Source organism: Fusarium keratoplasticum, chromosome 12 (genome assembly GCF_025433545.1).
Source record: "Fusarium keratoplasticum isolate Fu6.1 chromosome 12, whole genome shotgun sequence".
NCBI lineage: Eukaryota > Fungi > Ascomycota > Sordariomycetes > Hypocreales > Nectriaceae > Fusarium > Fusarium keratoplasticum.
The window spans coordinates 2,041,217-2,065,796 of NC_070540.1; the positions used below are offsets into that span (position 1 = coordinate 2,041,217).

The 24,580-nt window shown below is 50.9% G+C and overlaps 7 protein-coding genes and 2 pseudogenes across 9 annotated transcripts, besides 2 other annotated features; 5 read left to right on the forward strand and 4 right to left on the reverse strand.

Annotated features, from left to right (window-relative positions):
- Positions 1-1,805: 1,805 nt before the first annotated feature.
- NCS57_01428000 lies at positions 1,806-4,111 on the forward strand (annotated as a pseudogene). The gene is made up of 3 exons: positions 1,806-2,243; positions 2,298-2,977; positions 3,028-4,111.
- Positions 1,806-4,111: a sequence feature.
- An 801-nt stretch (positions 4,112-4,912) lies between these two features.
- Positions 4,913-6,871, reverse strand: NCS57_01428100 (annotated as a pseudogene). Its single transcript has 2 exons — positions 6,433-6,871; positions 4,913-6,381 (listed from the first exon to the last, which is right to left on the reverse strand).
- Positions 4,913-6,871: a sequence feature.
- Positions 6,872-7,228: 357 nt separating this feature from the next.
- On the reverse strand, positions 7,229-9,419 carry NCS57_01428200 (uncharacterized protein; the record flags this gene model as incomplete). Its single annotated transcript, XM_053063888.1, has 6 exons — positions 7,229-7,529; positions 7,590-7,852; positions 7,905-8,301; positions 8,363-8,720; positions 8,768-9,011; positions 9,066-9,419. The coding sequence occupies 6 exons, from the start codon at positions 9,417-9,419 to the stop codon at positions 7,229-7,231; spliced, it is 1,917 nt and encodes a 638-aa protein (XP_052907221.1).
- A 1,730-nt stretch (positions 9,420-11,149) lies between these two features.
- On the forward strand, positions 11,150-12,611 carry NCS57_01428300 (uncharacterized protein; the record flags this gene model as incomplete). The annotated part of the gene is made up of 5 exons (XM_053063889.1): positions 11,150-11,521; positions 11,572-11,991; positions 12,043-12,172; positions 12,223-12,307; positions 12,356-12,611. 5 exons carry the CDS (start codon positions 11,150-11,152, stop codon positions 12,609-12,611), a joined length of 1,263 nt encoding a protein of 420 aa, XP_052907222.1.
- Positions 12,612-12,707: 96 nt separating this feature from the next.
- Positions 12,708-14,249, reverse strand: NCS57_01428400 (uncharacterized protein; the record flags this gene model as incomplete). The annotated part of the gene is made up of 2 exons (XM_053063890.1): positions 12,708-14,142; positions 14,191-14,249. 2 exons carry the CDS (start codon positions 14,247-14,249, stop codon positions 12,708-12,710), a joined length of 1,494 nt encoding a protein of 497 aa, XP_052907223.1.
- A 1,122-nt stretch (positions 14,250-15,371) lies between these two features.
- Positions 15,372-17,139, forward strand: NCS57_01428500 (Na-H-Exchanger domain-containing protein; the record flags this gene model as incomplete). Its single annotated transcript, XM_053063891.1, has 3 exons — positions 15,372-15,522; positions 15,584-16,776; positions 16,831-17,139. Exons 1-3 carry the CDS (start codon positions 15,387-15,389, stop codon positions 17,137-17,139), a joined length of 1,638 nt encoding a protein of 545 aa, XP_052907224.1. The 5' UTR covers positions 15,372-15,386.
- Positions 17,140-17,629: 490 nt separating this feature from the next.
- NCS57_01428600 (uncharacterized protein) lies at positions 17,630-18,604 on the reverse strand (the record flags this gene model as incomplete). Its single annotated transcript, XM_053063892.1, has 3 exons — positions 17,630-17,967; positions 18,013-18,553; positions 18,602-18,604. 3 exons carry the CDS (start codon positions 18,602-18,604, stop codon positions 17,630-17,632), a joined length of 882 nt encoding a protein of 293 aa, XP_052907225.1.
- A 2,492-nt stretch (positions 18,605-21,096) lies between these two features.
- On the forward strand, positions 21,097-22,338 carry NCS57_01428700 (NACHT domain-containing protein; the record flags this gene model as incomplete). Its single annotated transcript, XM_053063893.1, has 2 exons — positions 21,097-21,408; positions 21,457-22,338. The coding sequence occupies 2 exons, from the start codon at positions 21,097-21,099 to the stop codon at positions 22,336-22,338; spliced, it is 1,194 nt and encodes a 397-aa protein (XP_052907226.1).
- A 1,495-nt stretch (positions 22,339-23,833) lies between these two features.
- Positions 23,834-24,568, forward strand: NCS57_01428800 (N-acetyltransferase domain-containing protein; the record flags this gene model as incomplete). The annotated part of the gene is made up of 2 exons (XM_053063894.1): positions 23,834-24,227; positions 24,282-24,568. 2 exons carry the CDS (start codon positions 23,834-23,836, stop codon positions 24,566-24,568), a joined length of 681 nt encoding a protein of 226 aa, XP_052907227.1.
- Positions 24,569-24,580: the final 12 nt, after the last annotated feature.

The following is a 24,580-nucleotide window of genomic DNA, read 5'->3' on the forward strand; positions in this document are numbered from 1 at the left end:
GTTCTTGCGGCGCTGCAGCTGGGCTGGTGTTGGTGGGGCTGTGTGAGGTGTTTCGGTTTTGGGTTCCGCTGATGATCAGTGATGGGCGGACCGCGATGGATGCAAATGGGTCCCGCCCTGGGATTTCGGCAGTGACCTACATAGTAGAAGCAATCACCCAAAGAGCGAGCTGCAGTGCATCTCCATCTCGATGACCGGGATCCATCCTTGGTGTTCTTTTCCTTCTTCTTTCCCAGTCTTGGCTCAGGTTCCATCGCGGGCTGTCCCGCATTGGCGCTGATACATGGCTGCGGTACCTCGCGTCAGGTGTCTCTTTCTGTTGCAGATGTGTTGGTTCTTCGGTGTTTCTCATTCTGCGTCAGGGTCTCGGCGCCAAAGAATGACATCTAACGCCTTTGAACTGCCCTCCCTTTTTCTCACCGACGAACGAGATTGTCTCAAATCTGGCATGGGTGTGGAGGGGAAGGGATGAAGAGGATGCACAATTTTATGCCAAGGCGGGCCCTTTTCCGACTTCGCCCCACAGGTACCGAAATTCTAGCGTTGTTCCCTCCCTAAAAAATAAGCTTTGTCAGCATTCCTTAGCGAGTCTGGTCGCCGAACGCTCGGTGCTGTCCGGTGCTCGGATTTCAAACGACCCTCTATTTTTGCCCTCGTGATCTCCATCCAAACCCGGTCTGACTCTCTCGGTAGACGGCACCTACATGAATCAAGGCCCTCTCTTCATTTTAAATACGAGAAGCAAAAAAATGCCAACTGCCGCCCTTCTATTCCCGATCGACTCTGCTTTGCCTCTTTCCCCTGGAATGACAGCGATTCGCGACATGCCAAGTGATGACACTGTGGGCCAGGCCGTTGGCCAAGCTCCTTGAAACGAGCACGCGACATGATAGGATCTCTGTGCACCAACACGTCGGGTCGGCCGAGGTCCCTTTTTTTTTTTCTCGATGTTCTGGGTCACGGCTGATTGGCGCAGGGGCTCGGATCCATGCTTCCATCCTTGATTTCCGCATTGCATTTTGCGAGAATGAATGTAGGGTAAGACGATCAGCTTCATCCTTGCTTCTAGAAACTTGGCATCTTTTTTGCGAGATAACCGTTTTCGCTATCGATCCTCTCGTCATAGATCTTGATGCATTTTGCGCTCGGTTTTCTTGGGATCTTTTGTTGCATCATTGATGTTGTGTTCCGTCACTGTGTGAGCGTGGCACCATCCGAGCACGTTTGTTCGTGATACCGCCACACAAACAATTGTCACGTCGATCAAAGGCCTCGGCCCTCAAAGAATCGCACACTACTTGAAATGTTACATGTTAAACATACACAAACACAAACAACAGGTAACGATTAACTTTATTACCTTCAGTCATCTCGATGGGACGAACATCCGTCTGCTTGGGTCGGGTCACCCTCCATTTCGTTGATGCCTCAGGATTCAGGCGTCACATCACCTCGCTTCCCTGCCGAGGCAGGCACCTGCAGGCACCCTCCAAGGCAGCAACAGCACCGTGAACGCTTGCACCCCATCAATTGAACTTGGCGATAGCATCAAACATGGGTTATTTACCAATTCGTCACTGGTGCCTGGAATTTTCACCGAATCTGGCATCTGCTGCCTGCTTCACCATGTCGCGTTGTCATGTGACTTGGCGAATCCTCCCGTCGCGTTATCGTCTTGCAGCGTGTTGGCTCTGACCCCTGCCGAAGCGTACTTGATCCAATCGACACCGCTTATATGTGAAGGCCTGCTGCGAATTTTTTATCTGCAGTCTCTCCCTTTCCAAGAAGCATCGAATTGAGCAGACACCGTCTTCATCCGTCTTTGCCTTCCATTGCAGCCAGCCACGATGCCCAAGTATCAATATCCAGGCCTCGGCCTTAACCTCCGGTTCCATGACCAGAATGAAGGAAGGGAAGAGTGGTATCCTGTGGGAATCCACACCAATTGCTGGGGCTCTGAATCCGAAATGCTCCTCGTCCGAGAAGTGGCCATGATGATCGTCATGGATCGATTGACCGACAAGCCAGACTGGCATATCAAGGTCTTTGACGACACCATCACCGAGAAGTGGATCGAGGAAGGCCTCGCAATACCGGTTCGGCCACTGTACAACGAAATCGCCAGAGACGGGAAACCTACCGAAGAGTCGGATGATCCCGCTGGGTCCCCTACCATTGCTTCCAGGGATCGTTTCTTTGCCGTGGTGCTTGACACTATTCTTGATAGGGGATGTCTTGAATATGTGAGATTCGTCATCGTTGTCCCCTCTCTACTTCGTCGCTCACAACGCCATTAGTGCATTAAAGAGCTGCGCTCCAAGGCAGAATTCTTCCGGAAGTCGGGCCTGATTCCTACGCTGGATGCTTCGTCTACCGTTGTCAAGTCTGATAGCTTCATCGATAGCTCGCTGCACGACTCCCTTCGCGCCGCATTTGTCAAGCTCATAGAGGAACACAAGGATAACCCCGACTGGCACCCCCTCACGAAGGAGACGGTGCTGGATCTTGTTCACCCTTCCCTCTATCCTCTCGTCTACGGCAGAACGCGGGTCTTTGAAGATGAGGTTGTTGGTGTCGAGGATGCTATTGATAAGTGGGCAGGTAAGGGAGAAGTTATCTCTGAACAAGGACCTGATGGGCAGTCACCTCAAAATTGGCGGCATTGGTGGGAAACAGACGGAACAGGCAGCACCAGTGTCGGTGGCAGCCATGTCAATAGCTACTTCTGGTCGGCCAAGTACCAGTGGCTGCCTTCCAACGTTGAGCTTCGAGAAGATGGGAGTGTCAGGTTCACAAGCTACATCAACAACCTGCACCCCGTCAAGCATCGCGACGTATACAGAACTATTGAGAAGGTTATCGAAAGGGCCCTTCCAGCATGGGACTTTTGCCTCAAGCTTCATCTTCGTCGTCCCCGCCGATCATTCAAAGGGGCTGGTAGAACTGAGCCTCGCTTCCCGCTCCCAGAGGATCCCGAGTAAGTTTCAGGGTGCTCTTAAAAAGAAAATGGCTGATGCAGAATTTTAGCGACGATAATGAGGATAACTGGTCGCCTCCTCTCAGGGACATCCCGACTCCTCCGCCGCGTCCCAAGCCTGAAGAAGCTGAAGTCGAGGAATCAGCCTCGAACCCTGCATCATCCGACGAGTCAGATTCAGACGATCCAGATGAATATATCTCAGAAAGGGACGAGAATGGCATAAGCTGGTACGGAACACGCAGAGAGATCGCATGGCAGAAGGTCCGGAAGCCCGCTCAGCCAGAAGCTCCTGAATTCAAGGCGTGGAAGTACGGGATCGGGCCTGGCGATTCCTTACGTGAGCGATTCGATGATCTGCAGATCATTGTTAAGATGGCCTCTATCGAGCTCACCCCCGAGAAGCCCGATTTCCCTCCCGGCGGCTGGCACGTTGAGGGCCAGATGAATGAGCACATTGTCGCTACAGCCCTGTACTATCTGGACTCGGAGAACGTCACGCCCAGCTTCCTTCAGTTCCGCATGCAAACTTCCGCCTATACGGACGAGAAGTTCGAAGTTGGCCAAGACAATTTTAGGTGGATGGAGCAAGTTTACGGCACCAGGCTCGGGGGTGGTAGCGGTGGCGTGTGTCTCCAGAATTATGGTAGTGTCGAGACTAAGGAGGGCAGACTGCTCGCCTTTCCCAACGTCTTCCACCACCGAGTCTCGCCCTTTGAACTCAAAGACAAGACAAAGCCTGGCCACCGCCGATTCATTGCTCTGTGGCTTGTGGATCCTCTCACGCGCGTCATCAACACCGGAAACGTGCCCCCCCAGCAGCAGAGTTGGTGGATGGAGAACGCATTCGGCAATCTGGGCAGCGACAACGCTGAAAACGTACCACAGGCGCTTGCGGAGCTCGTCCTCGAAAAGACACCCAGCCACCCGGGACTGGAGGAGGCCGCCAAGAGGGGGGAGCCGCTTCCGGCGGAGCTGATGGAAATGGTTCGGGATAATTTTGGAGATCCGGTGCCTATGTCCCTGGAGGAGGCCAAGGAACATCGGTTGAAGCTGATGGAGGCTCGGAGTGCCTTCCAGAAAGTGGCGCGCAACGAGTGGCAAAATGTTGGGTATAGTTTCTGCGAGCATTGATGCATGGGTGCAGCCAACAGAGACTCAGACAGGGAGGATGCTGGGAAACGACAGTTTGTCTTTCTTCAGATTAAATCTTCTGATGGAAAGGGGAGAGGAGACCTACCCGTAGAGCGACGAAGGTCTTTTGCCAAGCCCAGCTCATCTCCCGAGCCTATAGACATGAAACAACTCCTGAACAGATACAGCCCTCAATCTACCCACTTGTTCATGCCGTCTTCCTTGATTTCAGGTTGTATTTAACTCTTACAAAGTAATCTCTCAACTGGACCATCTGCCTTCAAGCACGTCGTTGGTCCTAGATTCAGAGAGCTCCGATTGGCCATCACCCAACATCGCCCATCCATGCAAGCAACATGGGGAGACTGAAGCCTGTTGGTTGACATGACTATATCTCTGGAGCTTGGCGTCTTCAGGCCAACAGATTCAAGGGGCTTTTCATTTTGACCAACAGTCTGTTGGTCGCTCAACAATTTCTCAACCTCGTTGCATTTCAGCTTCTTGATGCACGTACCTCACGATGGACGGTGTTGCGGGATTTAACAAATTATCGAGCTGGGTGTCGCTTTATTTACCTTCTAGCGAGAGAAAATACGATGAAGATCCATCGTCAACCCCAAGAGCCACCGCCTAAACGATGAAAAACTCCCGAGACTCCCCTCTCCTAAAGTAAGAACACGGGCCTTCACCCGCACACCTGGACCACCCTAGTCTCTGGAACCGATCAACAGGCTCTCCTTTGGCACGACCTAGGATTAAGCCACGTGTTCCCGGCTCTCTATCACTACTGAACTCGAACACTGGGAAATAGAAGAGATCGCCCTCCCAGTGCTCCGCAATCTTGGTGACCCGCTTTGCCGAGATCAGCGAGGCATCTTCCAAGAGGTCGATACCGGAAGTATCGAGATGAGAGATCAGCGTATTTCCGGAAATTGCTTCGTCCCAGCGAGCGTACATGGCTCTGTGTGGACTTGGTGTGTGGTCTGGGAACTTGAGAAGTTGGAAATTACTAGTGAAATTTCCCTCGCTCGTTACCGGGAATAGTCGGCCACGTAGAAGCATGTAACCTCCTTTGAGATCTCCATATGGGTTTGTACCAGCATTTACGAGATGAATGTTGAGTATTTGGCAAGTATCCGTGACAGAATGGTCGGGGCTGCGGTCTAGATGGAACTCGACCCCTTCGAGAGAAGCCCAGGACCACGAAGGCGCTCTGTACTGAGATGGTCGGAATCCCTCTATAGGCCTGGCCAACTCCCCCCAGCATAGAGCATGGGGTAACTGAGACCGCCAGAATCCCGCGACGTACTCGTCGGTCCCGATGCTAGGTTGTAGGTGGCTTGCCAGTCCAGCCATGGCGATCAACTTGTCGGAAAAGTTGGTCAGTCTACAGCGTGTGTACTCTTGAACTAGATTGCGCCAGGCAGAATGGGCTGATTGGATGCCGCCTCCTTTTTTCCTGTCTTGATGGTACGCTGTTTCATCCATCACCTCTTTCGGAATCCCTGTTGGCCAAGATTCGCAGCAGAGTACCTCGCGGCACTCCCACCAGAGCTGAGTATCAGCGAGGAACAGAATGCGATTGGAAATATAAGATTCCTGAACGACCCAGGCTCGGCGACGCAGCGGGGAGTTTCTGATCTCATTGAAGGGCTCCCCTGGCGCCAAGATGTATGGAACGTCCGGCATCTCTCCTGGTCCTTCCTGGGGAACCATGATCGTAGTAGGTTGAATGTTGAGAGGATCTCTGTGAGTCAGGCTTGACTCGGAGCTTTCTGCTGCCGCTGCTGCTGCTATTGTGAGAAGGGCGTTGCCGTAGACGTGCATCATCGTCGCTGATTCAGCTCTCCAGTCGTCGGTTGAGTCTTGGATGATGCAGAGTGAATCAATCCAGATGAACTTGAAATTCAAGCGTATGCAAGCATCGATTGCCTCTTTGTAGCTCTGAGGTAGTTCTGAAATACTGATGCCCGTTTCAAGACGGGGTTTGTTGCCTTTCAGTAGCTTGAGGGTCTCGGCTTCGCCCCAACAATGCGAGAATGCGACGTAACGCTGTAAAGTCTTGTTGCTTCTGCATTCGATTACCCGAGCAGTTGCGTTGTCTACGATCTCAACGAGTCTTGTAGGGGAAAAGTCTGGACTTTGCGGTGCTGAACACTTCTTGTGACCCTGGCAGCATTCATCCAGCCAGCTCCTGGCCAGGGACCACATGCTATTTGCGCATCCCGTCCCGACGAGAGACCCACGCTGTATGTATTGGGATGGAATATCTTGACATGCTCATTAGAATAGATGACTGGGACCCTTTGAGATGTGCTCACGTGTTTTCGGGTTGAATAGGAATGTCCATCCAAGGAGGCCACTCCCTGGTCCATCATCGGGTTCAAATTCAAAGTCTCTTCCAGACTGAGGGATCAACACCTCATCATCTTGGGCCGAAATTCGGTCTCCGTCCGCCTCGCTGACGTGTTGGTAGGCTTCAGAATCACTGGAAGGGTGTAACCAGATCTCCAACTTGACCGAACTCGTCGGGGCAATACTCTGGTAAGGGGTTCCCCGAACATTGCCTGTTGTTATGAAGGAGATGCTAGGATCCAGTTTCGCAAACTCGCGGCTCTTGACGATCCGCGAACAAAGCCTGCATCCGTTGCCAACCGCTGCCAGAATACTCTCCCTGGATTGATGGTGGGGTGTGTAGACTTGGAGAAGTGTATCGTCGGCAAAGATCTCCTGGCACTTTGGGCATAATTGGGATTTCATGATGTTGAAAGATGGCGGAAAGAGAGGAGTTTGGGTTGTCACGTCAGACTAGGCACCCTTTTGTAGGTACCTAACAATAAAGACCCCGCTTGCACCCATGCTGATATGTTTGGACCAATGAGACGGGCATTTGCAGGGAATGGAATGAGCAAAGAGAAGGCGGGAACAATATATTATTGTGGCTGATGGCTTCTTTTGGAATCGTCATCAAGTTCACAGTCGGCGGCATAGGTGGGTAGTCACTCTTGACCCAGAGAGGGACTTGTCTTTTCACAGGAACATAGGTACGTAATGTCATCTTCAGTATAATATTGGAAGACTGACCTTATTATATTGAAACTCACGGATCGTAGCCATTCAGTGCTCGCAGAAGCTATAGTACCACTTCTCCCAGCTTTCGGCTTCACTTTTCCTTGTCCGCTGGTCCATTAATTTGAGTCGATGCTCTCTTGCCTCTTGCACACTCATCGATCTCTCAGGAATAATTTTTTGGGACTCCTCAGACCCAGACTTGTTAGTCCACCAGTCTTGTTGCTGCGGGGGCACATTGGCGGTGGATACGATGCGCCGGTGAGGGTCGATGAGCCAGAGCGCGATGAAACGTCTGTGGCCAGGCTTGGTAGGGTCTTTGAGTCGGAACGAAGATACGCGGTGTTGACTAAGAGGAGCTCAAAGTCAGTACCTACATGAAGATGAAGAGTGTGCGGAGTAGACCTACAAAACGTTGGGAAAGGCTAGAAGGCGTCCCTGCTTCGTCTGGACATCTCCAAAGTTCTGCACACAGGTTGAGAATCCATACCCGCGCAAGGCAGTACCATAGACTCTCTCAAGCCAGTTGTACTCATCTTGTTTGGCGTGTATCCGATCATTGAGATACGAATCGGTCTGCGTGCGGAGTGATAGATGACTGGGAGTGACGTTGTCACTGTCGAGGTAGTAGAGCGCTGTTGCGCAGATCTTTTCGTTCATCTGGCCCTCAAGCTGCGGATCCAGTTAGCGCATGGTGGAGGCTTGACAAAAGTTCAATACTTACGTGCCATCCTCCGGCCGGAAACTCGGGCTTTTCGGGCGTCAGTTCGATACTTGCCATCTTGACAATAACCTGCAGCCCATTCTCTTTGAACTTTTCGCGGAGGCTTTTCTTGGGTGCGTAGTCGATCTCTTCAAACTGTCGTGGTTCAGGGAGCTTGGCTTCCCTGACCTTTTCCCATTTGGCCCTCGCGATGTGACGGTCTTCGACGTTTGGGGTTAGGGGAGGCAGACCTTGGCGCATCCTCTCGTGCTGCGCTTTCCAGCCTATCTGGGTGTTGCCTTTTTCAAAACATGCCATATCCTCGAGTTGGGCAAGTTCTTCATGCGTGAGGTTGACATCGATGTCTTTGAACTTTGCGACATCAAGTACTGGAGCCCAGAGGCTGTCATCCGAGTCACTTGGCCAGAGTAAGTTGCTGCTTTTCCACGAGATCCAAACCTGGATGAGGCTGCACTCACGAAGCTTCAGTAATCTTGTGGAAGCGTGAATCTACTCTTCCGACAACAGGGCCCTCTTTCCAATTGGTATATTCATGAAGACACTGATCCCAAGCGGGAATTGCCTTATCAATAACATACTCGAGAGTTTCGTAGATCTCGGGAAATTTCTCTGGGTTCAAGTTGTTGACATAGCTCGTGAACTTGACGGTGCCATCGTCACCGAAAGAGATGTTAGAAGGGAGCCATTGATATGTGGTGGACCAAAAGACGCGGTCACTTTCGGCCTGTTCGTCTTTAGGGACAGTTGCGCCTTTCCCAACATGACCCAAGGCGTCATGCACGCCGACAACTTCCTCTTGAATGAATTTGGAGCGGCCTGGCGAGGATTAGTGTTGGTTGCAAATTCTGGGTTCCATTTCATACCATAAACGAAGGGATACATCGATGGATGAACCAGGTCTTGTACCATATCGTTGCTTCTTGGGTGCCAATCCACACTGTCCCCCTGATCGGCACGAAGAGCGTCAAAAGCCTGTATCAACTTGTAGTGAAGAGACTTTTCGATGTACGAGTCCGACTTGACGATAGAATTGCCAGCTGAATCAAACGTGGGGATGAGACCCGACGTAGTAAAGTACTTGGCCTTGTTACGTAACTCGGCGATGCACTATCGAAAGTTGTTAGCCCAGAGATCTCTATTCAACACTAAACATGGCCGTACAAAGTCAAAAGTTTGCTCAGAAATGATTTTAGAAATCGGCTTCGGGATATAGCGAGATTCTTTATCCTGCATGACCCTCGCAAAAAGGCCATCCTCGGGTTGCTGACGAGCCTCGTCCCGCCACTTCTGAACAATGTCCTCATCGAAGACTTTCTCATGCCAGTTTGGCTTGTCCGTCAGACTATCCATGAGAATCATCATAGCGACTTCTCTGATTGGGAGGATGTCGGCCCATCCCTCTTTACTGTACTCTGGAAAGCCGACCGGATAGTTTGGGTTCGAACCACGTCTCCAGCCTCGATTGAAGCCATGCCTCAGAGGGACATTAACACCAGGGTATTTAAAGTCTGGCATTTTTGTGCGTGATAGTCTGGCCGAGAAAATCTGGATGCAAGGAGGAAAGCTCTGGGTTGAGACCCAGGTTGGAGAATCGTCACGATTTGGGTTTGATGCTTTTTCTTGACCGCATCCTAGAAATTGGTAGAGGAGAAAAACTAGACTTAGGCAACAGCGGGAGTGTAATTAATCCGGGGCAGCCAAGCTGATCCTTTGCGTTGGAACCAACAGCATAAACTCGATTGTCGGGATTTCCCGGTGGCCTATTCTTTGTGTTCACGTGGCTGAAAAGAGAATCCTTTTGGCTGTTCACTTGGCGGTGAGCAAACGCGGTTATTGGTAATAATGCTCAGAGACCTGTGTGCTTTATAGAGACCATGGTTCCAAATTTAGATCACACTTTTGTTTTGTGAATGCTCTAATCTAGCATTGTTGAGTCACGACCCCTATTGAGAGGGTATCGGTCATCATAGCAGAGAACACACGCATTAACATGAGGGTGGTGAAATCAAGTCTATGGTGCTCTAGTACGCTGCCCCTTGTGGCATGTAAGGAAAGGGTGTTGCGTTGTGGCACTGATTGCTACGAATGAACTATAGGTTGGTTCTTATGCCAGCGGCTTTTTCCTGTTTAATTGAGGAGACGTAATTGGTGGAATAGCTTTGGAGAAGATCGCATGTGTGTGTAGTCCGCTGCAGGGGCGCCTGGTGGGATTTACCTGGCTGGCTTAGAGTGGACTTCCCGGTCTAAAGTTGGCCCAAGGCCCGATATATTATCAATGGATTTTATACGAGTCCGAACTCTGAGAATGAATACCCTTGAGTCACCGAAAAAACTCCCTTCCAATATAGTGGTCTAGTCAAGGTTAGGCGCTTTACTACTGCACTCTTAACTTAAGGTTGTGCGCCATGGCTGATGGCCAGGCTCTTAGCTGGTAGCAAAATCATAAGCTTATTTCCTACCCTGTGTTCAATAGTCTGATTTCTATCGGCATTTAAGTATTCGGATTTTATTGCTAGTGGTTTTGATCATTCTTATCTTGATGTACGGGTGCAAGCGCAAACTTTAAGCTCTTAGGCTCAGCTTAAATGAGCAGATCATCAGCGCAAACAAGTCATTCCTACTCTTCGTTGCTCTAGGCATCCGTGCTTCAATATGCCGTGCCTCTTCACATCTGTGAAGATTCTCTTGAATCCTTCTCCTTGTCTACCAGAAACCTACGTCTTGGCACTTCGCCAAGCTGGTCTTTGCCAAAGGCTAAATAAATGAAGTCAGAATTCAGGAGTTCAGACTGACAGCTCAAATAAGGTCTAGACTCTCTCGGAAGTGGAACAGGTCCAATAAACATCAGCTGTTTTATATAATCAAAGCCCCACCGATATCGATAACGTCCTTCGATGTGCCGACTAGCCGGCTCGCGCGGACCTGAAACAATCCACCTATTAAACAGGGGTCGCTCGGCATCTCGTGCCGACCGCACGGGGGTCAACCACGGCGCCGGCTTGATTAGAAAGAGGCTGAGCAGCCTGGCTATGACCGGTTCGTAAAAGAAGGGTCCCTGAAACCCCCCCCGTCTTCATTTAACTCGGGCCGTTCTAGAAGGTTTGCGGAACTCGCATTGGAGGAGAAACAAGGTCCCGCGGGCTTGGGACGGGAACAATTTGTTTGACAGATGGGGTAGAGTTCGGATCTAGCGGTGTTGGCATTGGTACGCGTAGCTTAGAGAGGTTTGGAGTGTATATAAGACTATGGTGCAGCCGTTCTTTGGAGAGAAGAAGAACCATACACAACATCGTCTTGCCGGACAAGGAACACCTCATTCCCTTACTCTCGTTTTATCTGTTTTTACAAGTACATACACTCTTTTACCACAAGACAACATGACTAAGATCAACTTCCTCCTCGCTGCCCTGGCTGGCAGCGCCATTGCCGCTCCCTCCGTTCCTCTCATTGATGCGCCTGAGCACTTCAAGCGTGCTGACAGCTGCACCTTTTCCGGCTCCAGCGGTGCTGCCGCTGCCATGAAGGCTCAGTCTTCTTGCACCACTCTCACTCTCAACAACGTCGCTGTTCCTGCTGGCACGACTCTTGACCTTAGCAAGCTCAAGGATGGCGCTCATGTTGGTAGCCCGAGTTTCTCGCCATGCGCATCTGGCTGACAATTTTATAGGTCGTCTTCAAGGGCACCACCACCTGGGGCTACAAGGAGTGGACTGGCCCTCTGCTGAAGATCTCTGGAAAGAAGATCACGGTCGACGGTGCCGGTGCCGTCCTAAACGCTGACGGTGCCCGCTGGTGGGACGGCAAGGGTGGAAACGGTGGCAAGAAGAAGCCCAAGTTCTTCGCCGCCCACAGCCTGACTGACTCTGTCTTCAACGACCTGTACATCAAGAACACCCCTGTCCAGGCTGTCAGCATCAACACCGTCAACGGTCTGACCATCAACAAGATGACCATTGACGATGCTGAGGGTGATTCCAAGGGCGGACACAACACCGATGGCTTTGATATCGGTGAGAGCACTGGTGTCACCATTAACGGTGCCAAGGTTTACAACCAGGACGACTGTGTTGCTATCAACTCTGGCAAGGTGAGTTAATGATCGGATGCGGTAGTGATGGAAGATATTAACACGATACAGGACATCACCTTCAGCGGCGGTCTCTGCTCTGGTGGCCACGGTCTGTCCATCGGCAGCGTTGGCGGCCGAGACAACAATGTCGTCGACACTGTCAAGTTCCTGAACAGCCAGGTTACCAAGTCCACCAACGGTAAGGTTTACTGAGATGCAAGGAAAATACAGCAACTAACAAATTTGCAGGTCTCCGTGTCAAGACCATGAAGAACACCAGTGGCCAGGTCAAGGGCGTCACCTACTCTGACATCACCCTGTCCAAGATCTCCAAGTGAGTTAACCTTTACCCTCAAAGAGACGCATGACTAATGAGCAATAGGTACGGTATCCTGATTGAGCAGAACTACGACGGCGGTGACCTCCACGGTGACCCCACCAGCGGTCTCCCCATCACAGGCCTCACCCTCAAGAACATCTCCGGCTCCGGTGCTGTCGACGCCAAGGGTACCAACATTGCCATTGTCTGCGGAAAGACCGGCTGCTCCAACTGGACCTGGTCCAACGTCAAGGTCAGCGGTGGCAAGAACTACGGCAGCTGCCAGAACGTTCCCAGCGTTGCTACCTGCAAGGCCTAGACGACATGCTTTGAGAGGCGTGTTGGTATCTTTCTACACTAAGGTATTTCCTTAGCTATTGTATATAGTTTTAATCGTACAAAAGTCATAGAGTATTTAAGCCTTCTGTGCAACGTGACGTAGCCACTTCTCAAGATCGGCAACAAGCTGGTCGGCGATGCCAGCGTCAACAATTCCATCTTGCCAGGTCAGGTCGACATATAGATCTTTCCCCTTGACGCTGATTACACCAATGTTGAACATGCATCCCACAACACAGGCGGAGAGAGAGAATTTGCTTCTCTTAATGGTCCAGTGTGAAGAAGCAGCATCCTCATCGTTCCGCTCGTCGATGACACCCACGTTGCTGACCAGCCAAGATGCTGTCCTGGGTTTCTTCAACTCATCCTTGTGGAACTTGTGCCAGTCTCCTACCACACCCATCAAGCCTACCACGTCATTCTTTAATCCGAGGTCAAGCTTGTCCTTGATTTCTCCCCGGATAAAAACGGCCGCAGACCACATCTCTTCCTCAAGGGCAGCAAGTCGTTCCTCGTCACCTACGCTTCTCGACTGTTGGCGAACCTTTTGGACAAGACTCTTTTTGAAAACATGGTCCATCATGGTCACGTAATTTGCGATTAGCTGCTTGGGCTCAAGTCCAGAAAAGGCTTTGGGGTTGGGCTTGATGAAGCGCCTCAGATTAAGAGGAGTTTGTGAAATGATTGAAGCCAATTTTTCCTCTGGTAGTTGATGCACAAGAGACATGAACGCGGCGGCGTGCAGGAGACCCGTGAGAGTTGTTTTGTGCGATCGACAAGCTGAGAGGATCTTCTGGGTGGATTCGTTGTCGATATTGAAGCTTCTGATTTGAGTCTTGCGAGGAGTCCTCGTGATATCGGCCCATGAAACATACGCCGTCTTAGACTCGAGCATGGGAGGCTTCAGCTCTTCCCAGACGTTGGCGGCAGCAAACTTGGGCGTAATTTTGAACTTGGCAATGACATTTTGCGGCGGGAGCATATTCTCAGGTGTTGTCGTGGTCTTGAAGACGTGATTTTCGAGCGGTGGGAGATTGGGCGTGTTCAAGGATTCTAGCAACGACTCGTGAAAGATCTTGCCTCCATTTCCATCTGTGCACATGTGGTTCCAGATAAACATGACCTCGAGCAGATTCTGGCCCTCTAGTTCCTGGACAATCAACCGCCAGCTTGGTCGTGTTGCGAAATTTCCAAATGTGGTGTCGAGTTCTTGAAGAGTGGTTTCATTGAGCTTGGCATCGTATTCGTCGTTGGGATCAACAGTTTTCCAGACAATGTGGTTCTTGAGATTGACCTCGTCGAGTTGAATCCAGGAGGGTCGCTTCGCCTTCTCGGCAATTACTCCGACTTGCAGGAGAGGATGTTTGCGGATTGTGTCTGCGACAGCGGCCTCGAGTGCGTCGACTTGCTTGTCGTGCGAATCTTGGAGATGCTCGGGAATGCGATAGAGACTTGTGACGACTGGGCCACATGTCAATCCCATTGTCAACAATGATGCTTGGAAGCGCTCGCTAGGAGGTAATTAGACTTGAGATTGAGTCGAGGTTTCGGAGACTTACAAATGGCCCAGCTTACGAAGGACGCGCGGCTTCGCGCTTGAAGCTGCTGATTTCGACATGATGGACTTTCTGATTCAAACGGACTGATTATTATTACCAATAGTATGTATCACTGCAAGAAGAAACAAACAAGAAGGAGAAAGAGAGATACGAAATGAGGTCGACGTAGGAGCATTTATTATCAACGGATGAATGCTTATGTGCAATTAGCTTTTAATAAAACACGCCGTGGGCTGACGCAAGATCGCCTCTAACCTCCTCTGGGTTTAATTGCGGTGGCAATTAGAAAAAACAATGCGCTAGGCAGCCGGATGATGGAGAGAAATGAGACGCCAAGGACAGGCTAATTTCTCACTCTTTAAGCTATGGGGGGACTCATTCGCCTAGCCGAGGCGTAGCACGCAATTCATTGGTGAGGAAAACGAACATGAGTGACTGATCGTTTCCGAGGGAGCCAGTAGGAGCGAGGTAGAGGTACCGGGGTGGGACCCGCGGGTGCCGGGACATGGACACAGGGACGGAGCGGGATTCGAGGCGGGACGGGGCGGAAGACGGCGGGAACTTCGGCCGAGTTGTGGACACCTCTTGACTTCGGCTCCGATATTGGAGACCATCATCGCCGGAATCCGGGGAATTGAAATACCGGCGAGGTGCGGAGAAAGTGACGCTTTCAGGGTTTTTTGAACCGCACCAACAGCCGGTCAAGGAGGGCGGCATTCCCCCCCCAGTGGCCTTTGGCCTTGCACTAGTCTCACCCAGGGAACATGTTCGTCCTCCGTAGCCTATCTCTTGTCAGTGATAGGTCACGATGACAGTTCCAGGGCCTCGGTGTTCGTGAGGGGTTCAGTCACAAGACGATTACACCGCCCCCTTGAAGAGAGATAACAAAGACCCGGCTGATGGGGTCATGCGCGTTTAAACAGAGGAGGAGGTTATGATCAACAAAGAGCGCAAATGCTAACGCTCAAGAAACGAAATAAAATGGTTCTGAGCCGCTCTGGGGTTGGTGTTCTCTGATAACTCTCGCATCTCTGGTTGAGTGCATTATCGATACGGAACTGCCCTTGCTCCACCACCAATCCCGTTTCGCCCACCTACGTCATATGATGGGTAAAATTCTCTACCCTCCAGACGCTGCTGAGCCATTTTTCCATCATGATCCTCCTCAGACCGTCTTGGCCTTGCCTTCACCCGACATGACGCACAATATCTGGACGATTCCGCTCCAACTGACAAACTTCAACCTCGTCGTTGCCGTCCTCGGCGGCTTTATATCTCTGTTTGGGTTGGTGTCGTATCTGCTAAAGGAGAATTACTACCTCTCAGAGGCCCGTACGTCCTCTTGGCATACGCTTGGCGGCGAGAAGCATCCACTGACAGCTTGGTATTCTAGTCATTGCGCTCTTGGCAGGCGTCGCTTTTGGACCGAATGGTGCCAATTTTATTCGTCCGAACGATTATGCGCAGTGCGAGCACCATGGTGTGACAGAGAGCGATTGTTCCGATAACCTCCATTCCATCACGCTCAACTTTTCTCGCCTTGTTCTAGGCGTGCAGCTGGTCCTCGCGGGCGTGCAACTTCCGAGTAAATATCTCTGGAAAGAATGGAAGGCCGTCTTTTTGCTTGTTGGCCCTGGAATGACGGCAATGTGGCTGGCCACGAGCGTGCTTGTCTGGGGCTTCACTGGGCGACTTAGCTTTTTGCATGCACTCGCTGTGGGAGCTTGTGTGACGCCTACGGATCCTGTCCTTTCCGCTGTCATTGTCAAGGGAAAATTTGCCGATCACAACATTCCCAAAGACCTGCAGAATCTCATTGTCGCCGAGTCGGGAACGAACGACGGCCTCGGTTATCCGTTCCTCTTCTTCGCCCTGTACCTCATCAAGTACGTGGGCTCGGGAGCTACATCCGGAGGTGCCGGAGATGCCATGGGTCTTTGGTTCGCTTTTACCTGGGGATACACCATCATTCTGAGCATCATCTACGGTGCTGTTGTTGGATGGGTTGCCAAAGAGATGCTTCACTGGGCTGAGGAGCGCAATTACGTCGATCGAGAGAGCTTCCTCGTTTTTGCCATCTCCCTTGCCCTTTTTGTTCTGGGCACGTGCGGATTGATTGGAACCGACGACGTTCTTGCTTGCTTCATCGCAGGTAACACATTTACCTGGGATGATTGGTTCCGCCTCGAAACGAAAGATGATTCCCTGCAGCCGACCATCGACATGCTTCTCAACGTCACCATCTTCCTGTGGTACGGCGCAGTCATCCCCTGGGAACTTTTCAACGAGAACTCAGTCATGCCAATCTGGAAGCTTGTGGTTCTAGGCATCCTCGTCCTCATCTTGCGAAGGCTTCCCTGGGTGTTTGCTATGCACAAGTGGATTCCTCAGATCGAAGAGGCTAAGCAAGCTGTTTTTGTTGGCTTCTTTGGTCCCATTGGTGTTTCAGCCATCTTTTACTTGTTCATCAGCTTGGAGTTTATTCAGGAGCACCTAAGCGATGGGGAAGACAAGCCTCGTGAGGATGTTCAGAAGTTGGGAGAGACAATTCGGATTGTTGTCTGGTTCCTTGCGGTTTGCAGTGTTGTAAGTGCCACATGCAGGATGCTCCTACAAGATATTGTTGACTGACTAGATTAGGTCGTTCACGGACTTAGCATCCCGCTCGGAAAACTAGGATACCTCGCCCCTCGCACCCTCAGCCGCGTCGTCAGTGAGAACATGAGCGACGACGCACGCGTGGTGGAACGCCGCCGAAAGGTTCCCCTGATAGGATCATGGCTCGCTGGGCTCAGTAAAGGAGAGCCTGAGCCGAGACCTATTAGAGGTCCCATCGTTATTGCTAGTGCCCGTCCGATCCGGGCGACGCCAGCAAACCGTATCGACGTGTCGGGGACGAGCACTCCACGACGAGACCGAGAAATTCGATTCCCTGACGAGATTCCGTAAGGACGCATCGATGATCAGGAGAGATACGGGTCTTGTTGGATCTGAACAGACCTGCCATCGCTGGAGATCTTATCGTCACCGATGAGGTCCGGAGTGTTCCAGTGGAGGAAAGCTAATCATTTCACCTTTATTATGAGCATGTTACTGGTTAAAGCTGGCATTAGGGTCCTGAGTTGCATAGCATTTTATCTGTAAGCGTTACGAACCCATATAAAGGGTATTTTTAGGTTTATAATATATTATATTACCTAGAGCGACCCGCCCCCAACTTATCCACAGTTTCAACGGACTAGGGGCATCGAGGACGCTTTCTCTTCCGTTAAGCTCTCCGGGTCGACATAGGCACCCCAAGTTGTTTACAAGACAGAAAATCATATCAAGGAAACGAGAGCTGCACTAATTTTGACCAGAACTATAATCTATGGCCATTATAACGCAAAGGCCTTGGATGGAGTTGCTGTCAACCTGTCAATCCACCGCAACGGCCTGGTCAGTCTTTCTGGAAAGTGTAGGACAGTGGGAAATACAATAAGAACGAGAGAAAAAGGAAAAACACTAGTTGAGGCATAACACCACTGTAGAAGGCACCTAGAGTCATTGGGTAGTTGATCTGGGTGTTGAGAGCATCCGCTTGGTTGTTCTCCACCACCAAGCGATCGATGTGCGCCCAAATGTCCTCCCCAAGCGGCGCGTTGATCTGAGTTGCTTGGAACTTTGCAACATTGTTGAGGATGATCCGTTCAGTGGCTGGCTGCCTGCCCTCGACAGTCGGCTCCATGCATGCTCTCAGGGACTCGAGATCCTCCTCGGTTAGGGGCACTTTGCCATCTGAGACTTGTAAGCATCGTGTCATTCTGATGGACCAAGACGCACCTGATGTTCGATCCTCGATAACCCTCATGATTCTGAGTCCATCCTGTAAGTGTAGCTTCTCGCGGAGGATGTCATCAATCCGTTTCGCAGAGGCTGTGGTGACAAAAGCAATGCCACGTTCATGATCCTTCCCCAGGCCAACGCCGACGACTTGAATGGCAACGAGGAGTGAAGTCTTGTCCCCTTCTAGATCGCTAATGATCTCGACCAGTTTTTGCTCATCTTCAGATCCGTTGAATAGTTGATGAAGAAAGAGACGCGCCGAGCTCTTGCCAGCAGGATGGATGGAACGCAGAAGGAGTTTAACCTGTTTACCCCTTCGTTCAAGCTGCTTCAGCTGAGCTATGACTTTTGGAGTGCACAAGACCTCTTCATCTTTCACGATCTTGACAATATCCCGAATGCTTATTAACTTGTCTTCAAGGCGCCCGCAGACGTTTGGGAGGTCCTTCTTCTTTCTGTATGCTCCATGAAGACTTTTCGTCGTGGAAATTGCCGCTTCCACCAATGCCAGGACAGAGACAGCCAGTTCTAGTCCAGACTAGGGGAGTTATTAGTCAAGCTCAATCAAAGGAGACAATTGACTGACCATTCTTGACTTGACAATGAGTCAAGGGCCTCTTGAGGAGAAACTGACGAAAATGAGTTGACGACTAGCTTTTAGAGACAAGTCGGTGCGTCGGAGCAAACTTGCTTGCCGTAAGTCAGGCAGCAATGGAGTTTTCAAAGCCCCGCTTCGTTATTGAAGTGTTGGCTGCATGTTGCATCAGGATAAGTGGCTTAGCAATTGACGGACAAGTGCCATGCATTTTCAACCCTCCAGAAGCGCCATTAGAAGGATTTGGATGGATAAAGTGCAATTGCATTCACCGAGTCATCGAATTGGATCACCATGCTTCGCGAGTGGCTGATGGCACCCTTGTCTGGGCACGTCATGATTGGCCTCTGGTCACTCCTCACAGGCTGACGACCTGAAAAGAGACCAAGAGCTGAGCTGGATTCAGCACCTCGACGCTTGGCAGTCACATCATGAGCCTTGTTCATTGGCTACGGTGCAAAGCCTCCCTGAGACATGCATGAAGCAGGCTCTACTCCGTAGACCTCCTTGGCAATGCTTATCGGTTAAGGCCTTCAGGCTGTTTAAGGCAAGGCCGCTCGGGCCTTTTCTTTTCTCTCCTCTTCTTATCGTCGGGGTAAGTGCCTACAAGCCACGACTTGGAGCATCCTATCCATCCTCCCAGTCTGATGCCCGCAATATGCCACCCTCGGTACCCAAAGTCGTTGAAATCAGTAACAACAGGTCAGGGGCTGGCTCGATTCAGGTTAATGCGCCTATTATCAGTAGGGTTGTCTCAGCTAAATGTTTGCATCTGTTGCTAACTGTCCGTCTGGCAACCAGGCGGAGCTTCAGCACCAGAGACGGAGCGGACAAGGGTTCGCAATGAACTGTTGGCCCGGATTGGGCCCCCAGACGTGGAACCGAGGTTTGTTCCAGGCACTTGCGAATGGATCTTGAACGACAACAAGTTCCAATCTTGGCGCGCAAGCTCTGCCCAGCACCTCCTATGGATTTCCGGCCGCCCTGGCAAGGGAAAGAGTCATCTCGCCGCCTTTCTTGGTGAAGAGCTGTCTCGTCGAACTGGGGAATCGTCAAGCTCCCCGCTTGTTCTCAAGTTCGCCTGCAAAAACACCGACATCCGGCGGAGCACATCTCTTGCCGTGCATCTCAACGTTTTGCATCAGATTCTCAGGTCTCGCAGATCTGATGTGGCGCTTCACGACGACGCCGCGTCAATACTGAACGATACACACACGTCGCTCAATACAAATCTTCCACGGGACGACCTTTGGGGGATCATCAAAGGATTCATCAATCGGGAAACAGGGGGCAGGGATCATCTAACATACTTCATTCTGGACGGCCTTGACGAATGTGACGCGGAGTCAATCGAGGACCTTAGCAAGAAGCTGCAACGCTTGTGTTCGGCCGACAATCGACAAGGGAGACCTCATTTCAAGGCGATCCTGCTAAGCCGCCCTTTACCCAACATCAGCAACAGGGACCTCTGCGTTGACCTTGACGATGATGGACTGTACGGCGAACAGATCCTACACGAAATTAGTTTGTTCATCGATGACGAGATGTGGCCCATCTTGGGAACACGAAGGACCGAGCTAGAGAAATTGAAAAGCACCCTGGCAAGGCGATCAAACAAGACCTTTCTCTGGGTATCATTGGCATTGAAACTCCTGAAATCATATAGGAACGACCTGGAGGCTATTGTGACAGGCCGAGGACAAGATGCATTGGATCGCCTCCTCCCCGTTGGCCTGCCGTCTATATACAACCGCATGCTTCTCGAAGCTCTTCGAGGAAAATACGACACTCAGGGGAAGTTTGACGCGAAATCTTGCGCCAAGATTATTCAGTTCATATCTGTGGCATTTCGGCCGTTGACTCTGGTCGAGATGCAGGTTGCAGCTGGTATTTCTTCAGACGTTTCTACAATTATCAGCAATTGCAGACATATACTGGTTGAAAGCAAGGAGGAGGCCGCTCAAGAGGATGTTGGCCGTAAGTTTGAGGACGGAGTCTCCTGGGTGAAATCCCCACCCGAAGCCGAGCATCATAGTCATCAACAAGAAGCCGAGGACGATACCGAGAGGAAGGCTGATGAGAAGACATTTCAGCTGGTCCATCTATCCTTGAAGCAGTATCTGCAACAGCCCCCGCAGTTCACGATCCCCACACCGCTGGGATTACTTTTATGGTCACCTCTCTCACTCACTGTTGACACCCTGCGGATTATGATGCACAGATGTTACTATCTGGATCACATTCTCTTTATGGCTATCCTCCTTTCGTTGAGTGGGCTTTTCAAACGCTACCCAGCAACCGGGCTTGTCCTGGTAGCACTTTTAGCTCCTCAACTAAGCCGACGGTGGATGCAAAAAAGGTCATGGGTGCTCCAAACGCTTCTGGGGGTGCTTGAAAGCTTGCTTGGGCGTTGTCTTTATGGAATTTTCGCCGCCTCGGAGCGACGAAGCCACAAAGAACTATTTCTCAGATCTGTTGCCTTTCTGATGGACAAGAAGGAGGGTCTACAGAGGGAAAAGGACGGCAATCTCTCGCGACCAGGCGCACTATCTGCCCGACAGCCCATGAGTGTCGATGCCGAGCTTGCTCCATTCGGTCAATACGCTTGTCGTTTCTGGGTTGACCATCTTTTTAGCTTGAATGGAGTCGATTGGACAAAACAAGAAGAGGCACTTTACGGGAAATGGGTTCTGCAGTTCCTTGAGAGCCATCTTCTTGATTGGCTTAGGAACTTGTCTCTGCAGACTAAGCTCAGGGATGGTACCATATCCATCAAAAGACTCATCCAGATATTTGAGGTAAGAGCTCACTGATTGAACTTCTGTTCATTCACTAAAATAATTTAGAATCGAGATTCTGAAACTCTTCAGCTGGAGCTACTTCTCAAAGATACTGAGAGATTCATGATGCAGTTTGCTCCCATCATCGAACGCGCTCCATTTCAGATTTACGCCGCGGCCCTAGCCTTCTGCCCAAATAACAGCATTGTGCGGTCGACGTATTGGGACCGGATATTGCCATGGGCAGAAAAGATCAGGACCACCCAGGATGATTGGAGTTCCGTGCTACAAGTTCTGGAGGGCCATACTAGCCATGTCTTTTCGGTCGCATTTTCCAACGATGGTAAACTGATCGCCTCGGCTGCAATGGATGGTACTGTTCGCCTATGGGATGCAGAAACAGGCAGAATGAGGAGGGTCCTAAAAGTTGCGTATGGAAATCCCCTCTGCGTGGCATTCTCCCGTCATGGCAACTTAGTCGCTTCTTCTATAGGGGAGCCTCGGGGTGCTGCGATAGAGATCTGGGATAGACACACAGGCAACCTGGTCAACAGCATCAAGACTAGCTGTGATGTCATACACGCTATTACCTGCTCTCCTGACAGCGATGTACTCGCCGCTGCCAACGATAAAAATTCGATCCAGCTCTGGGACCTTGGGACGTGTAGTTTCCTGAGGGAGATTGCATATAAAGGCGCGAGTTCCATTACGTCAATGACCTTTTATCCGGATGGGAGTCTGGTTGCTTTAACCCTTGGTCGAATCAAGACCTGGGTCATTGAAATGGGGAAATCGAAATGCATGATTAAGCCTGGCGTTGAGTCTGACTTTCATACTGACGATCAGCCTTGGTGCTGTGAGCGGATGGCTCAGCTGGATTCATTCGTGCTCTCAGTCAAGGGTCAGGTCGCTAGTCAAGGCCCAAATCACCACTCAGTGCATCGGTAGGATTCAAAGACAGGCAAACCTCATGCGGTGCCCTTTCAACATTCTTGGGAAATGGGCAGGTTGGCATTCTCGCCTAATCGCACATTGGTAGCATCGGCTCACCTGCTCGGGTGTGGTATTCGTTTGTGGGATTCAACGAAAAGCTCTTTACCTCCAAAACGGCCTCTAGACCTAGAAAACAGCCATGACAGTGTCAAGTCGATGATTGTATCTTCAGACAAAAAGACCCTAGTCACTGTGTCGGCAAGCAATAGGGTCAAACTCTGGAGCTTACAAGCTGGGGTCTTGATACCGAGACACGTTCGGCTTCCCTATGTTTCCGCAGTCGCATTATCACCAGGTGGTGATCTTTTAGCCTTCTCACTGCCCGGCTTCGGGTCTATTGGCAGGGGAGTTGGGATTTGGAGCGTGGCTAATGGCGAACAAGCCCATTTTCTTGTCGGACATGAGGAAGAGGTCATCGCAATAGGTTTTTCTTCAGATGGCCATACATTGGCTTCATTCTCTGATGATTGCGTGCGGCTGTGGAATTCCGAAGATGGCACCTCACGGAAGATACTGAAACCTATTGCCCCCTTCTTTTTCTTGCCTGATCCAACGCTCTTTCATGCGTGCCCATTGTTCGCCTTCTCTCCTGACAACATGTCGATCGCTTTCGCCACAGGCTCCAAGTCGTGGGCGGCAATCAAAATTTGGGATTTTACGTCTGCTAAAGATTCAGGTGTGCGCTTGGAGGGCCTCGCTGATAGCGTTGTTGCGATGTCTTTCTCCTCTGATGGGAAGAAAATCGCTTCTGTTTCCGAGAACGAGGCGATAGTGCGAGTCTGGGACACAGAGACAGGGCATGTTCTCACGAAACTTAAGATCAATGACGAATGGACAACAGCTCTGACCCTATCCCTTGACAACAACAAGTTGATCTTATCAAGCACATGTGCTGCGCTTCAAGTTTGGGATTTAAGCAAAAAAACCCTCGAGGAGGCGTATCATTCCACAGAGTATTTTTTAAAGTTTGCTGTGTCAGACTGTGGCACCTACCTGAGGACGGAAAGGGGGGTCATGGAACTTCAGCGTAGCGGTTCCCAGCGTGAAATTTTTGTTGACGGCGAATGGATTGTGAGGGGCCAGGAAAGAGTCTTGTGGTTACCGCCTGACACGAGGGCGAACCGTGCTGTTTTGGTCAATGATCTACTGATTCTGGGTTGCGTCTCTGGGGATGTGAAGCTGGTACAATTCTGAAGGACAAGAAGAGGAATGACAAGGGAGCTGGTTTGGTCAACCTTTCGCCGTAACGGATTATCATTGTTGCCTGACGTCTCTTTTCGACCTCCAGTTATCTCTACATTAGTGCAGATTCGTCATTTCACTCCACATATTCGATAGATTGTCTCTGCCTAGATTAGGAACCAATATTGAAGCCTAGATTGCGGCTATATATGGTGCGCCTGCTCCAATCCGAGGATTCTCTTTACGGAAAAGCAAAAACCAAGACACTATGGCCATCTCCATTCTCCCCGTCGCTAGCTCTGATTTGCCTATGCTCGCAGAGTTTGTGCACTCCTCCAAGCTCTGCCTCACCATCAATCGACTGTTGTATCTCGACTGGCCTAATGACGCTGCGCAGAAGCCCCAGTACAGACGTGCAGTTGAATCGTCGTTCAACAACGACATGGTTCAGTGTCTCAAAGCCGTGGATGAAGAATCGAATGAGCTTGTCGGTTATCTCGTGTTGACGCCAAAGACTCCCGTTGAAGCGAGAAAAGACACTGAGATCGGCAGCGATGCCGAGGAACAAAGCGTGCCAGAGGGCATGCATGCGGGTGTCTGGTCGGCAGTGACAAACGCCGCGGCTAAGATACACCGAGAGACAGCTAGCCTTGATCACTTGGGTATGTAGACCCTTATCAGCAGATGAGGACCCAGGAGACTAACGAGAGGCATAGAGTTGACTTATATCTACGTCAAGCCATCGCATCGCCAGAAAGGGATCGGCTCATTGTTGCTACAAGAGGCCTTCCGCAGGGCGCATGCCGATCGTGTCCCCCTTGCGCTCTGCTCTGAGCCCGCAGCGTATAGCTTCTATAAGAACCGTGGTTTCCAGGACACCAAACACGTTGATATCGATCTTCGTTTGTGGGCTCCTCCTTACACAGGCTTTGGGATATTCAGACTGAGCGGCATGATTAGGAGAGTGGAAGGTGAAATGTCGGGGGTGGCCCTCCAGTCGTAAACGCGATGCATC